Consider the following 16,284-nt stretch of genomic DNA (forward strand, 5'->3'; position numbering starts at 1 on the left):
CGGTGCTGCAGGATTAGAAAGATTCATACTCATAGAGTAGGTGTAATGGGAAGGTGTACAGTACATATTATAAATACTTGTTGTAAACAGCACAGTTTAAAAAACATGTTTTTCAATTAAAAAAAATTACTTTGTTTAAACCTTAAAATTTCGAAATATATTACAAAGTGTTCTTCAGTGGAAAGAAAACCCTGTGAATTGTGCCGTGCAGTAACATCTTGTGGAGTGGATGAGAAATGTTGTTTCTGCAAGACCTGGACCAACATTTGCCATTTCCATTAGCACCATCAGGGGATCAAGGCTTGTTAATCCTTCTAGCTTTCCCGGCCATGATGTCACTTTACCAGCACAAAACAAAAGACCAAAGGAACTTTAAAGAACCTGAGCTGCCTTTACCTGTGCCTACTTTAAGAGATTATGTCTGTTTACAACACAGTTTTTTGGCACTTTGTGTCGTTTATCGTGCCAGATAGAAAGAGAGCATGCAGCTAGCTGATGTGTCAAAAGAATCTTTAAACTTATAAGGAATTTGGATGCAATAAAACCAAATGTGTATGCTGAATGTTTCTTTATTTTGAATGCTTCTGATACATTATTTGAACAAGAACTTCAGTAAATCAATATATGTACAAATACTGTATGTGCAATCATTATTTCTTTTTTGGTTCTGTATACCCATTGCATTGTAAATGAATAAATTAATGACTGTATCTCTTTATTTGAGGTTTTATTACAGTGCATTCAGGGGAATATGAGTCCAAAGTGTGTATGGAGCAGGTGAACAGAAAATGAAAAGAAAGTACTACAATATATAATTTGATTGTATTTTTTAAACTTAATTTCACTAGGGAGGCCTTATTTGTAATTTGTGATGTTTCATTTGATTTATGGTGATTTGTTTGATGTAATTTCCTAAAATTGCATTTTATTTAAATGTTACTATTTGGTCTAAAAGCATAATAAAACAGACAATAAATCGCTTAATTTTAAATCTTGTTTTATTTTAAATTAAACTATTAAAATGTTTCTTTTAAGAGACTCCAGAATAAGGACACCAAAATGTATTTCAGTTTCCAGAGTTGATTGTTTCAAGCCATAGGAATGCAATAATAATCAAGAATTAGCTGTTTTTCTCTTTGACCAGCAGAGGATATCAGGTGATAATGAGACAATTTCCCCAATTAGACATGAAAATGGAATTAATTAAATAATGGGATTATTTTGGTAATAAAAAATAAAATAAAACTACAAGTAGCCTATCGTACTAAAGGTTTTTAACCCTTATATGCATACCTCGGGTCTTTAGAGACCTGGGAGCTCATTCCACCCCCTGTACCTCACTAATTTTTTGGAGTTGTGCCCACACTTCTTTAGTATTCCTCAATCTATCTCTTATAAATAGTGTAACACACACACACACACAATAAATAAATAAATAAATAGAATGGTTTAAGTACCAAAAGTGTATGGTCGTTAGAGACCTAAGGTATGTAAGTGTTGGTTGTTTTGGTTCTTTTTTACCATAATTGATATTTTCTATGATTATTTTATATCTGTTTAAGTTTACTATCACAGGATATCTATTTCTTTGTTTATTACAAGAGAAATTAGTACTATATTCATACAAATAAATACTATATCACGTTGACTTTCTGTGCAACAATGAATTATCAACCATGTAAAATTATCAGTGTTCCATATGCGTGTACATATACATATTATACATGCAATTTCTCACTCAAGGTGTCTCTGATGTTTCAGTGATTGACTTGATTTATATTTGACATTGCTATTTGAGGAATAAACAACATGGAAGTGAACTATAGCAAGTGTAACACATAAACAGTATGATATGACTATTGTCATTTGTGTGTACTACTGAAATAATGTAAGTTGTGTGTCTATTTAGACTCATTAAGCACCTGAGAAATACATATGTGTAATGTATGTTTAACCTATGTGTAGCTTATGTGTGATTATGTGTTGCTTAATATGTGTTTGGCAGCCAGTTGCATCTCATGAAATTTCAGTGTGAATATAAGGAATCCTGTTCTAGATTTGTTGCATTATCTCTATAATTTATGAAAACTGAAACATCAATATACATATTATTTTATTATTTTCTAATTGTCTTGAAAGTATTTTGAAAATTGTACACTATCTGGACATTTTGTAGATAGATATAAGTGCTGGGTCTCTTAAGACCCAAATATGTATGAGTGTTTGGGAAAATTGCCATGCATTTAAGATTTATTGGATGAATTATTTACAAAGTGTTTTTTACTGCAGCCTCCATTAATGTGTCTGTGTTTTTCCATTTTATTTGAGTCTATGAAGAGTCTGTGAAGTCCATTCATAATGTTTGCATCAATTCATGTGAAATTGTAAACGTGCAGGCTGACCCATAAGGAAAATTTACAGCCTGCAGTGCCTATCCGTTTGATAAATCCATATGTGGCAGAAATATCTCTAAAGGATTGTACAGTATATATACTATTAGGCCTGTATACTTATTATTGGGCTCTTTTATAACAACACCCCATCTACACAGAGAGACCTGTCAAAACTAGAACAGTGCATTATTGATTATAATGGAAGCGTTCGCGTCGCGTCGCGTTGCTCGCGTGGTGTTTAGTGTACAAGGTGTGCCGATATGACTCTGCACTGGACTCGTGTACCCATGATGCTACGGGAGTGTCGAAACTTTGACAGGCACGGAAGAGGATGCATGCAAGTTAAAAGACAACATAAGACATCCTCCACAATTCTGTGTTTAGATATGAAAGTGCGCGAGCGTCGATAGCGTTCTGCAGTCGAGCAGTCTGTTCTTCGATATGCGGTGCTGTTGTCAGCGATCAGTCGCAGTTCGGCCGCAACTTGTACGCAGCAGCTGTGTTTTTTAAGTGGCAGGTAAGCGCAATTTTGCAACATTTTTTTAAGAGCGCTTCAATAAAACTTTTCTGGCGTCAAGCCACACGTCACCTAAATGTGTCAGTAGGAACGGGGGGCTTCAATGCAAACCCGTTTTGTTATTTATATTTCACTGCACCCATATCGCGCCTTGAGACAGTTTGACAAGTACTGCTGCCGCGTCGCGCAAAGAGGGTTGCCAGATCCTTCATCCTATTACGTGCAATCATGCAATACTACTGTGTAGGCTAATACTAATAGGCCTTCTATTTACAAACGATAATAGTATTGTATAGAACTATGGTCTATAGTATTAAATATATAGGCTACTGTGTTATAGTATAGCACTATGGTAGCAGACACTAGGCCTATCCTTAACCTTAACCTAGTGGAGGGTTCAAAGTGCAAGAATTTGCAAGATGTTTTATTGATCAGAGGTGTTTATTTTCCTCCAGCACACAAGCTAATTGTGAAATAGAGAAAACGAATTGTAATCTCAAGAACTCATGGGATAGGTTTACCTGTAACAGTGGCTGCAGCTTGTACACTCCAAAAAATATTTAACGATTTATGCATTTTAGTTTCAGTACAAAATTCCATTAAATGGAATTGTGTAATGTTTCATAAAATGTAATGAATAAAACTGAAGAAAAAAATAGTTTTTAATGTTTTATTTTGTTAAAGATTACTCAATTCAGTTTGATGCAATTTTGTTATGAAATTGAATACGTAAATCTTACAATATTTTTTTTTTGAGTGCAAGTAAATCATTATTTCTTAAGCTGGTTTTAGTATAACTTCTTTTATAAATGTAGCTTTTCCTGAGGCCAAGTGGCAGAGTTTAAATGTATAGGCCTAGTATATGCTACAAGTTAATAGTCTACTGTGTCTGATTATGAAGTGAGTCTTTTATTTGTGTACTGAGATCCAGTGTCATGCCTAACATGATTCATTTACGCTGGATGTTCTCATCAGGGTCTGAAATTCCTATTCCAGTAATTATAACCGATGATAATCAAATCCTTTTAGAAAATGGGATTTTTCCTTGAAGTCTATCTCACATCAAACCACTAAATTATAATTATTATGTGGAATTCATATTGGCATTTATTTTCGGAGCGTGGCAGTTTATTGTGTTCTTTTGGACTTTGATGACGCAAGTGTTGGATGCTGCAAGAATAGTCATTCTTTGTGTCAGTTGCCACAGGCAGAGGGTATCTGTCAGGCTGTGCGCTGTGTAGGACACAATAGTTTTTATTCATTACATTGTTTGGCCCTTGCTAAGCAGTTTTGTTTCTTTGTGATTTGTTACCTGTTCCATTCACATTCTGAACAATTTTAAATTAAAATGATGTTCATCTTTGAAGGCTTTTTAGGTTCATTCACAGTTTGAGTGAACAACGACGAACAATTATACACCTCTCTCTTATCAATTTCTTAGACATGGACCATAAGGATGTGTTTGCAGCATTGCAGACAGTATGTTCAGATGTTATCTCAGCTCTTTATGGATCCCTCAGTTCTTCACATGGCGACAACACTAATCGTCTGTTGGGGGTGATGAGGCTGATTCAGGAACATGGCCGTGCTGTGGAACCCTTGGTCACTGGCTTTACTGCCGTCTTTCACCATTTTGATTTTGATGCTCAAACCCCTGGCAATGGATATCGGACCTTAGTCAAAGTAACTTCTTGTGATTTATCTTGTTGCAAAAGTGTTCATTGAGTGCTTTAAAACTTTTTTTTGCACCTTATCAGTTAGAAGAAAATGATGGCTTTTCATAAAAGACTATTTTTATTAGCTCTTTGCTGCAGTTTTTCTGTTTTATAATTCTATACATATTTAATGCTTTATTATGATAATATTGTGATATTTTTTTATATTAAAAGTTCACAAAAAAAAAAAAATCTGTCATAATTTACACATTCTTATGTTGTTCCAAACCCTTACGACTTTCTTTCTTCCATGGAACGCAATGGGAGATTTTACTCAGATTGACAGCCTCAGTCACCATTCACTTTCATTGTATGGAAATAAGACGCAATGCAAATGAATGTTGACCAAGACTACATCTTTAGATGTAACTAACATCTAACATCTCCTTTTTTATGTAGGATGAAAGAATTTAGTTTTTTTGGCTGGGACAGTTCAGCCAAAAATGAAAATTCTCTCCATGTACTCATCCTCATGCCATCGCACTTTCTTTCTTCTGTAGAACACAAATGAAGATTTTTAGAAGAATATCTCAGCTCTGAATGTACCAAAACTTTGAAGCTCCAAAAAGCACATAAAAGCAGCATAAAATAATCCATAAATCTCCAGTGGTTTAATTCATGTCTTCTGAAGCAATCTAATCTGTTTTGGGTGAGAAACAGGCCAAAATGTAACTCCTTTTTCACTGTACATCTTGCCATTGAAGTCTCAAGTACTTGACACATGCGCAGAGCACTAGATGGCGCTATAGGATGTGTAATCGAGCTTGAAATCATGATCGGCAAGGAGACTGCTGATATCTTGATTTAAAGTGAACAAGGAGTGATGTTTTGGTCTATTCTCAACCAAATTCAATTGGATTGGTTCAGAAGACATGGATTAAACCACTGGAGTCTTATAGATTACTTTTATCCTGGCTTTATGTGCTTTTTGAGCTATAAAGTTTTGGTCACCATTCACTTGCATTGAATGGACCTACAGAGCAGAGATATTCTCCTAAAAATCTTAGTTTGTGTTTTGCAGAAAATATAAAGTCATATGCACCTGGTATGACATGATGGTGAGTAAATGATGAGAGAATTTTCATTTTTGGTTGAACTATCCCTACTATCCCGTTTCTCTGTTATCCATAGGTGGTACATTCCTGCGTCAACTACATCATCCAAAAGGCTCTTTACATCGTCTCAAACTACAGTGGAGCGTTTTTCCGAATGGAGCATAATGTGGCAGAAATGGAAGCGTATTGTAGTGCCCTGTGCCAGCTACGGGCGTTGCTTTACCTGGCACAGGTATTACTAAATGACAATGCCCGTGGTCAGCTCTATTCACATGAGGATGGAGGTTTGAGTGAGAGGTTTGTGCAAGAGTACATCTCGATGCACAAGGCTTGCTTCTATGGCCGCTGCTTGGGCTTCCAGGTGAGATTGTGTAAATATGCTTTTTGAAAATCGTGCAATATGGTTTTGGTTTTGCCACTTTTATACAACAATAAAAATCACCCTTGCATTATTGTATTTATCCTTTCACTAGTGCAGGCAGTTTGTCATATGCAAATATGTTTCAAAAACACAATGACAGCCTCTGTTTGTTTCTTTTTCTTCCAAGTTTTCCCCATCTCTCAGGCCTTTCCTACAGACGGTGGTCATCAGCATGGTATCCTTTGGGGAAAACTACAAGAAACAGCAGACTGGGTTAGGTTGGTGCAAGTGATCTGCATTGGGCAACATGGTTTACACATAATATTAGGACTAGATGATTCATTTATTCGAAGGATGAACTTCTAATAATCAGGAATGCTATACACAGCCCATTTTGCTATGTAATCTGCCATAAGACTGAATAAAAAAAATATTGGGGGGATTTTATCCATCAGGAATTGATTGGATTGACTGAGGCTGTCAATTTGCCTAAAATCTCTATGAGAGCATGAGAGTTATAAAATGTTGGCAGAATTTTCATTTTCTGTGGTGTACTACCCCTTTAAAAAACAACATATCCCTTTGGTTAGTAAAGTCTGATCTACTTGCAGGCATAGCAGCTCTCTCTTTCTTCACATCTGGCAAATATGTGATGAACCCTGAGCTGAGGGGGGCAGAGTTTGAGCGCATTACTCAAAATTTAGATATGCAGTTTTGGAAAACCTTTTGGAACATTACAGAGACAGAGCTATTATCAGTGAGTACAAGCATGTTTCTGTGTGGTCCTAGAGCTGATACAAAATGTCTTATTGTTTTATATATATATATATATTTGTTATATATTATACTGTATAGTGCTTGTATGTCACAAAATAAGACAGAAGAATTTAATGACTTAAAGTGATTATCCTGTTTCTCTCTCCTTTGTCCATAGGGTTTGTCAAGGATTGCTTCCAGTGTGGTGCAAGTGAATCTGACGTTAACAGTGCCAGCTGAAACTTTCAGTTTGCCACTCGCCTCTGACTCTAGTCTCTCAGTCTCTGTTGCCCCGCCAGTTGCACACTGGGGCCCTGGGCCAGTCAATGTGCGCCTGATCTCACACACACTCCGCCAAGGACAGGTTTGTGTGTGTGTTTTATGGAAAAGAAATGGATCACACTGTTTTGCTACATTTTACTTATTTATTTACAGAAGGATAAGCAGCGATGTAATGACTGTAAAGAAGGATATTTTCAATGCCCTTTCAGTTACAAAGTTTACATGTATACTGTTGTGTACTATGTGTAGTATTACTTTGTAATAAGCACCATTTTTGTTATGAGTCAGAATGCCTGATAAAGTACTGTAACTGCTAAACATATTATTCCTCTCAATTTTCCCTACCTTCCTTTCCCTCTCTTCTCATAGGACAGTGCAGAACTGTTGGCATTTTCTCGGTCTGAAGGGCCTCAGCGTTCTTTACCAGTAAGTTTCAGTCGTCAGACAGCTTGTCTCTCTCCTTATCTGCTCATTCACTTCCATGGAGGTGGATTTGTCGCACAAACTTCAAAGTCACATGAGGTATGTCAGACAGCAGTTATCTTGGAGTTACTTGGTTTAATAATTAGCCAGTGTGCCAAAACTATACAGATACAAACTTGGGACAATTTTGCCTCTCCATACAGTGGCCCCAAAAAGTATTTGGACACCTAAACCACACGTTAAAATGCCGGAATGTTATGCTATTAGATAACAAATTATCAAACCAATTGGCATTTATTAATATAAAGCAATAGATATAGTGTTTAAAATATATGCAAAAATATTGTGACACTTTCTGGTTGTTATAAATAAGTGGAAAATGTCCATAATTAATGTAATAATCTATACCTGTAGTCACACTGCTAGGACACCTATGGGAACTTGAGGGGAACTGACGTCATACATCCACTAAAAATCACCTTAACACCAGTTAGTGATAAGACATTGTAAAAATTGCACAAAAAAAGGAAAAAAGAAAGAGAAAAGACAGAATTATTTGTCTGCATATGACACTTGCATTGATATTTTGTTATGAAACGCAAAGACATTCAGACATTTCAGTCATTAAAGGGATAGTTCATCCAAAAATGAAAATTGTATGATGCGTATGACTTTCTTTCTTCAGCAGAACATAAATTAAGATTTTTAGAATATCTCAGCTCTGTAGGTCCATACAATGCAAGTGAATGGTGATCAGACATTTGTAGCTCCACAAATCACATAAAGGAAACATAGAAGTAATCCAGTGTTTAAATCTATTTCTTCAGAAGCGATATAACAGGTGTGGGTGAGAAACAGAACAATATTTAAGTCCTTTTTTTACTCTAAATCTCCACTTTAACTTTCACTTTCAGATGTGAAAGTGAAACTAAACAGGCACCACATGACTTTCAGATGTAAAAGTGAAAGGATTTAAATTTAGATCCGTTTCTCACCCACACCTATTATATTACTTCTGAAGATATTAATTTAACCACTGGACTCTTATGGATTACATCTGTGTTTCATTTATGTAATTTTCTGAGCTACAAAGGTATCTATCCCAAGATCACCGTTTACTTGCAAAGTGAGGACCTACAGAGCTGAAAAATTCTTCTAAAAATCTTTGTTTGTCTTCTGCTGAAAAAGAAAGTCATACACATCTGGGATGGCATGAGGGTGAGTAAATAATGGGAGAATTTTCATTTTTGGGTGAACTATCCCTTTAACTGTGCCATAAGTGTTCAAATCATTTGTGGGGCCACTGAATAAAGTTTCAGTATACAGTTTCTTTGTTGAGGTGTATCTTTTTGTCTTAATTATAGAATTATTTGAAGAGCTGGTCAAAGGATCTGGATGTGCCTATTCTCTCAGTGGATTACTCACTGGCTCCAGAGGCCCCATTCCCCCGAGCTCTAGAGGAGTGTTTCTACGCCTACTGTTGGGCCTTGAAGAATTGCCACTTGCTGGGTTTGTATAGCACACCCATCAACAGATAAAATCAAAGAGCCTTTAAATGATGATGATGACACTGTCCACAAAGGCAAATCCACTCTTTACTTGTTTGTTTGCCAAAAATATTGATTTTTTTTACTGTATGTTTTTAATTAATTAGTCCAAGCTCATAAATAGAACAAAGCGTCCTTTGTAAAAATTTGATTCATGCCCAGACACTTAAGTCAGCCCCACAGTGCAAACACTAGTTAGTTTTATGTCTATTCAGTCAAAAAAAAAAACAAAAAAAAAAAAAAACCTGAGAGTGGAGGTCAGCAAGTTTACATTTTGGACATTTTTAGGAAGCAAAGATTAAGCCGGTATTCTGTATTACCCGAAACTTTTTTAATCTCCATAAAACCATTTAGCTAACTTAAGAATGCTATAAGAAGATAAGAAAAACAAGAAATTAAAGGGATATTTCACCTAAAAATTACAATTCTTACATCTTTTACTCACCCTTCTAGGTGGAATGTTAGCATCAAGTCTCTATTCGCTTTTGTTGTATGGAAAAAAGATGCAATGAAAGTGAATGGTGACTGAGGCTAACATTCTGCATAACATCTCCTTTGTATTGCACAGATGAAAGAAAGTTACACTGGTATGGTACAACATTATGGGTGAGTAAATTATGACAGAACTTTCAGTTTTGGGTAAACCATTCCTAAAGGAGCTGTAAAGAGCCTATTAAGATCCTTTATTTTTAAAAGTGAAAGGTGTGTGCCTCATACATATTTGAGAATAATAAGAGGTAGATGATGCGTCAAGTCATTCATGTTTGATGATTTTTCTAAATCCTGGTCTTGCTACACAGGATCGACTGCAGAGCGTGTTTGTTTAGCTGGGGACAGTGCAGGCGGTAACCTGTGTATAACCGTCTCTATGAGGGCAATGTCTCATGGCGTACGCATTCCTGATGGAATCGTGGCAGCGTACCCGGCAACTCTACTGACAACAGACTCCTCACCATCCAGGCTTCTCACTTTGATCGACCCTTTGCTGCCTTTGAGTGTGCTGTATAAGTGCATTGATGCCTATGCAGGTGAGACTTTGAGCATAAGTTCTAGGTCCATCATTAGATTCTTTCAGGTGGATATTATGTCATGAGAAAAAGCAACTTCTTAAACAAAAGTTTCTGTTTAACAAAGTGGTGGGGAAGCTACTTTTAAACTGATGCTTCCCAAGCTGTAAGCCACTCATAATTTAAACTATTTCAAATACAGTCAAGCTACCCTTATGAAATTACATTACTAACAAAAAGTAGTTACTGTAACTACATTAAAGCTAATGGAGTTTAATGGAGTAGTGTAATTTTAAATATACACTCTCTGGCCACTTTATTAGATATACCTGTACATCTACATATTCATAAGATTATCTAATCAGCCAATCATGTGGCAGCAGTGTAATGTATAAAATCATGCAGATATGGGTCAGGAGCTTCGGTTAATGTTCACATCAACCATCAGAATGGGGAAAAATGTGATCTCAGTGATTTAGACCATGGCATGATTGTTGGTGCCAGATGGGCTGGTTTGAGTATTTCTGTAACTGCTGATCTCCTGGGATTTCACGCACAACAGTCTCTAGAGTGTATAGAGAATGGTGCAAAAAACAAAAAACATCCAGCGGGTGACAGTTCTGTGGGTGAAAACGGCTTGTTAATGACAGAGGTTAGAATGGACAGACTGGTCCAAGCTGACAGGAAGGTGACGGTAACCCAAATAAACACGCATTACAACAGTTCTATGCAGAAAAGCATTTCTGAATGTACAACATGTCGAACATTGAGGCGGATGGGCTGCAGCAATAGAAGACCACTCCAGGTACCACTACTGTCAGCTAAGAACAGGAAACTGAGGCTGAAGTGGGCACAGACTCACCAAAATGGGACTGTAGATGATTGGAAAAACAATGACTGGTCTGACAAATCTGGATTTCTGCTGAGGTACACAAATAGTAGGCCCACTGCAGCCTCAGTTTTCTGTTATTGGCTGACAGAAGTGGAACCCGAAGTGGTCTTCTGCTGTTGTAGCCCATCCGCCTCAAGGTTCCACATGTTGTGTATTCTGAGATGCTATTCTGCTCATTACAATTGTACAGAGGGGTTATCCGAGTTACCGTAGCCTTTCTGTCGGCTCGAACCAGTCTGGCCATTCTCCACTGACCTCTGTCATCAACAAGGCATTTTTGTCCACAGAACTGCTGCTCATTGGTTGTTTTTTGTTTTTTGCACCATTCTCTATACACTCTAGAGACTGTTGTGCGTGAAAATCCCAGGAGATCAGCAGTTACAGAAATACTCAAACCAGCCCATCTGGCACCAACAATCATGCCACGGTCTAAATCACTGAGATCACATTTTTCCCCATTCTGATGGTTGATGTGAACATTAACTGAAGTTTTTACAGTATTTGCATGATTTTATAAATTACACTGCTGCCACACGATTGGCTGAATAGATAATCACATGAATAAGTAGATGTACAGGTGTGCCTAATAAAGTGGCTGATGAGTGTATAAAATAAAATATATGAAAATGTGGCAGACAGGTTTCTTACTCATCGTGAAGAGGAAGCAGGAACCGGGTGTACAACCAAAAGACTTTTAATTCAACACAACATAGAACTGCTTTTCAGCATAACAAAACCATAACGCACACATAGCTCCATGTGCTCTCTCATTCTGATGACTTTTCAGTCCAACAGGCGGAATGCACACGTTTAGCGGCTGTGTGCATCTCCCTCTCTCTCCCGAACTGGCGTCTCCGGCTCCTCTTTATCCCTCTCCCAGCTGATTGTGGTGACTCAGTGCCAAGCGTCCATCCTAATGACCCGGTCCCCACCCTCCTCATCACATACCCCCAATGCCCGATTCAGGCCGGGGAACCAAATGGCCTGACTTACTGCTCCTCTCCCTTCCTGGAGTGGAGGAGTTGCCCTTTCGGCCATCCTTCCGCCAGCTGGTCTTCTCCATCTCCTGGGAACATGAGTAGGACGAGGGGAGGGAGATGGAAAAAGAGCGGGAGAGCCCGAGAGAGAGAGAGGAGAGAGAGAGAGAGAGAGAGAGAGAGAGAGAGAGAAAAGAAAAAAAAAGCGAAAAAGAAAGAAAAAAACTCCGGTTCCCGACCACGCCACCATTTGGTCCTCAGCCAGTTGCACAGCAGTCCTCAGCAACGTCGGGCGATGGCACTGGAACCCTCTGCCGTCCCTTCTAGTAGCCTGCTGATGAACCGGTCCAGTACCACAGGATCGATCGTCTCCTCGTCAGTGGCGCGGGCTTTCTGACGGCACGTCTTCCTCCAAACCCGGGTTTTGGCACCACTGTGGCAGACAGGTCTCTTGCTCATCATGAAGGAGGAAGCAGGAACTGGGTTTACAACCAAAAGACTTTTAATTCAACACAACATAAAACTGCTTTTCTGCATAACAAAACCATAACATACACAGTACACACAGCTCCGTGTGCTCTCTCATTCTGATGACTTTTCATTCCAACAGGTGTAATGCACACATTTAGCGGCTGTGTGCACCTCCCGAACTGGCGCCTCCAGCTCCTCTTTATCCCTCTCCCGGCTGATTGCGGTAACTCAGTGCCAGGCGTCCATCCTAACGGCCCCGCCCTGCCCTCCTCCTCGTCACAGTAAAATATATAAATATATACCCAGATTATATAATGTTCTAGTAATCAGAACAGTATTTATCTGGCACAAATTATAGCATTAAACCTGGACAAATAAATTTATAACCTAGATAAACAGATAAACCTAACAAACCTCATAATTTATGTAATTGAGCCAAAAACATAAAGAACAGCAGCAGAGAACTAAATATTTTGTTACAAAAAGACAAAATATTCTTTATGATTAACAATGAAACGTTTTTTTGTTTTGTTTTTTCAGGTTAATTTAAATGAACTGTCCAAACAAACAGATTCACTAAAATGAAATGGACTTTTCATTACTTCATATGAGAGAGTGAGAGAGATTTTAGGAGAGCATATTTGAGTATTACTTCAGCTTTAAAACTGCACATGCTGCATATCAAATGTGACAAAAACAGCAATGTAGTGTTTCCTAAAGCTACACCGCTACCTGTTGGTGTCTTTTATGGAAAAGCTACTCTGTTTTATACAAAGCTGAGCTATTTAAAAATTGTTTAGTTAGTAGCATCACCACTTTTGGTCAGTCACACCCCAACACTGTTTTAATCTATTTTTGATCTTGCTAGAAAGATATAAATGTTCAATCCTAATTCTTCTATCTACAGTTGAAGTCAGAAGTTTACGTACACTTAGGTTGAAATCATTAAAATCTCATTTTTGAACCACTCCACAGATTTCATATTAGCAAACTATAGTTTTGGCAAGTAGTTTAGGACATCTACTTTGTGCATGACACGAGTAATTTTTCCAACAATTGTTTACAGACAGATTGTTTCACTTTTAATTGATTATATCACAATTCTAGTGGGTCAGAAGTTTACATTCACTAAGTTAACTGTGCATTGGATTCAATTGGAGGGGTACCTGTGGATGTACTTTAAGGCCTACCTTCAAACTCAGTGCCTCTTTGCTTGACATCATGGGAAAATCAAAAGAAATAAGCCAAGACCTCAGAAAAAAAAATTGTGGACCTCCACAAGTCTGGTTCATCCTTGGGAGCAATTTTCATATGCCTGAAATTACCGTGTTCATCTGTACAAACAATAGTACGCAAGTATAAACACCATGGGACCACGCAGCCATCATACCACTCAGGAAGGAGATGCATTCTGTCTCCTAGAGATGAGCATAGTTTGGTGGTAAAAGTGCAAATCAATCCCAGAACAACAGCAAAGGACCTTGTGAAGATGCTGGAGGAAACAGGTAGACAAGTATCTATATCCACAGTAAAACAAGTTCTGTATCGAAATAACCTGAAAGGCTGCTCAGGAAGGAAGAAGCCACTTCTCCAAAACCGTCTTTAAAAAACGAGACTACAGTTTGCAGGTGCACATGGGAACAAAGATCTTACTTTTTGGAGAAATGTCCTCTGGTCTGATGAAACAAAAATTTAACTGTTTGGCCATAATGACCATCGTTATGTTTGGAGGAAAAAGGGAGAGGCTTGCAAGCTGAAGAACACCATCCCAACCGTGAAGCATGGGTGTGGCAGCATCATGTTGTGGGGGTGCTTTGCTGCAGGAGGGACTGGTGCACTTCACAAAATAGATGACATCATGAGGAAGGAAAATTATGTGGATATATTGAAGCAACACTCAAGACATCAGCCAGGAAGTTACAGCTCGGTCACAAATGGGTCTTCCAAATGGACAGTGACCCCAAGCATACCTCCAAAGTTGTGGCAAAATGGCTTAAGGACAATAAAGTCAAGGTATTGGAGTGGCCATCACAAAGCCCTGATCTCAATCCGATAGAAAATTTGTGGGCAGAACTGAAACAGCGTGTGCAAGCAAAGAGGCCTACAAACCTGACTCGGTTACACCAGTTCTGGCTGGATGAAATTCGGGACAAATCTGGGCCAAAATTCCAGCAACTTACTGTGAGAAGCTTGTGGAAGGCTACCCAAAAAGTTTGACCCAAGTTAAACAATTTAAAGGCAATGCTACCAAATACTAACAAAGTGTATGTAAACTTCTGACCCCCTGGGAATGTGATGAAAGAAATAAAAGCTGAAATAAATAATTCTCTCTACTATTAACCTGACATTTCACATTCTTAAAGTAGTGATCCTAACTGACCTAAGACAGGCAATGTTTTCTTCGATTAAATGTCAGGACTTGTGAAAAACTGAGTTTAAGTGTGTTTGGCTAAGGTGTATGTAAACTTCTGACTTCAACTGTATCTAATTCTGTTTTAAGATTATCCTGTCTTCTTGTTGCTATCTCTATCTCAGGTACAGGCAGTCAGACAGTTCAGCCAGCACGGCATTTAGACACCCTGGCCTCTTTGGGACAGGATACAGTTAAGTTGATTATTAACTTTACACAGGGAGCGAACAATTGGCTTCAATCTTTAATAGATCCAAAAGCACCATCTTCATCATCCTCTGCAACCCAATTATCCAATGGGCCTTCACCTTCCAAGTCACACTCTGAAGACAGGCCACAGGAAGTCAGAGAATACCCTGAAAACTTTGAGCCGCTCCGGTCTAGGTGTTTGGTGGATATACAGACACCTTGCTCACCAATAATGAAGAACCCTTTTGTGTCCCCTCTACTTGCTCCAGTCAGTCTGCTCAAGGGGCTGCCACCAGTGCATATAGTGGTAAGACATGATTTGGAGATCATAATAAATAAATATATATATATATATATATATATATATATATATATATATATATATACACAAATTTAATAAATAAAAGTAGAATACTTTTGTCAAGAAGAAGACTTTGTCAATACTTGTCAATACTTTTGTCTTAGAAGACTTTGTCAAGCCAACATAACTTACAGCACCTTGAAGGAATAATAAGATATGTTTGCTTATTGGTAAAAAAGGATATCATATGAGCTGCTCACAAGTCATCTCTTTCTTTTCTTTTTTTTTTTTACTGTTATTATACTGTTTTGATTGTTTTCCTTAGGCCTCTGCATTGGATGCCCTGTTAGATGATTCAGTAATGTTTGCCAAAAAGCTGAAGAATATGAACCAGCCAGTGACACTCACTGTAGTAGAGGACCTCCCCCACGGCTTCCTTAGCCTATTCCAGCTCTCCAAAGAGACCCAGGAGGCATCTGACATATGTGTTCAACGAATTAGAGAAGTCTTTCAGCAAGAAGAACTATCCCCTGCTCATAGGAAGCCAAAGCTCAAGTAGACAAAGCTTTATGTTTGGGAATGTCTGGGAAATAAATAAATAAATTAATTAATTAGAGCAAAACTTTTGATAGGTCAGGAAATCCCAAAGCTATTTAAAAAAACATGAGTCAAGAGTGAGCAGTACAGAAAAAGCACACAGAATATGTGAAGAAAGTAGAGTTTTTGCTTTCCCCTGTCCAAACTTAACCAAATCAACCAAACTGGACACAGACATCTGGAAACAAGCATGCACTTGCACTTATAAATCCAACTTGCAATAACAAAGTCATATCTATTGGCATTTAAGGAAACATGCAGGCTTGCATAACAGTGACTAAGAGGGATTCATAATCACCATTCACTGTACTGACCATACCTACTTAAAAGATTTCACCATCGTGCCTGTATTGAAGTAATACAATCCATCTGAGCTGCTTTTGCACTGCAA

General features: G+C 37.9%; 1 protein-coding gene across 4 annotated transcripts; it reads left to right on the plus strand.

The window, feature by feature from the left end:
* Window positions 1-2,702: 2,702 nt before the first annotated feature.
* On the plus strand, window positions 2,703-16,082 carry LOC127421249 (hormone-sensitive lipase-like). 4 transcript variants are annotated; one of them, XM_051664128.1, is made up of 11 exons: window positions 2,703-2,910; window positions 4,352-4,593; window positions 5,757-6,041; window positions 6,229-6,319; window positions 6,653-6,798; window positions 6,976-7,161; window positions 7,449-7,601; window positions 8,867-9,011; window positions 9,850-10,077; window positions 14,932-15,302; window positions 15,622-16,082. In XM_051664128.1, the coding sequence occupies exons 2-11, from the start codon at window positions 4,354-4,356 to the stop codon at window positions 15,853-15,855; spliced, it is 2,079 nt and encodes a 692-aa protein (XP_051520088.1). In that variant the 5' UTR covers window positions 2,703-2,910; window positions 4,352-4,353; the 3' UTR covers window positions 15,856-16,082. The 4 variants fall into 4 exon arrangements, with proteins under 4 accessions (XP_051520088.1, XP_051520090.1, XP_051520091.1 ...); XM_051664130.1 differs by having other exon boundaries at window positions 7,449-7,505; XM_051664131.1 differs by lacking the exon at window positions 15,622-16,082 and adding an exon at window positions 12,536-12,677 and having other exon boundaries at window positions 14,932-15,153.
* Window positions 16,083-16,284: the final 202 nt, after the last annotated feature.

This window comes from Myxocyprinus asiaticus, chromosome 30 (assembly GCF_019703515.2).
Source record: "Myxocyprinus asiaticus isolate MX2 ecotype Aquarium Trade chromosome 30, UBuf_Myxa_2, whole genome shotgun sequence".
Taxonomy (NCBI): domain Eukaryota; kingdom Metazoa; phylum Chordata; class Actinopteri; order Cypriniformes; family Catostomidae; genus Myxocyprinus; species Myxocyprinus asiaticus.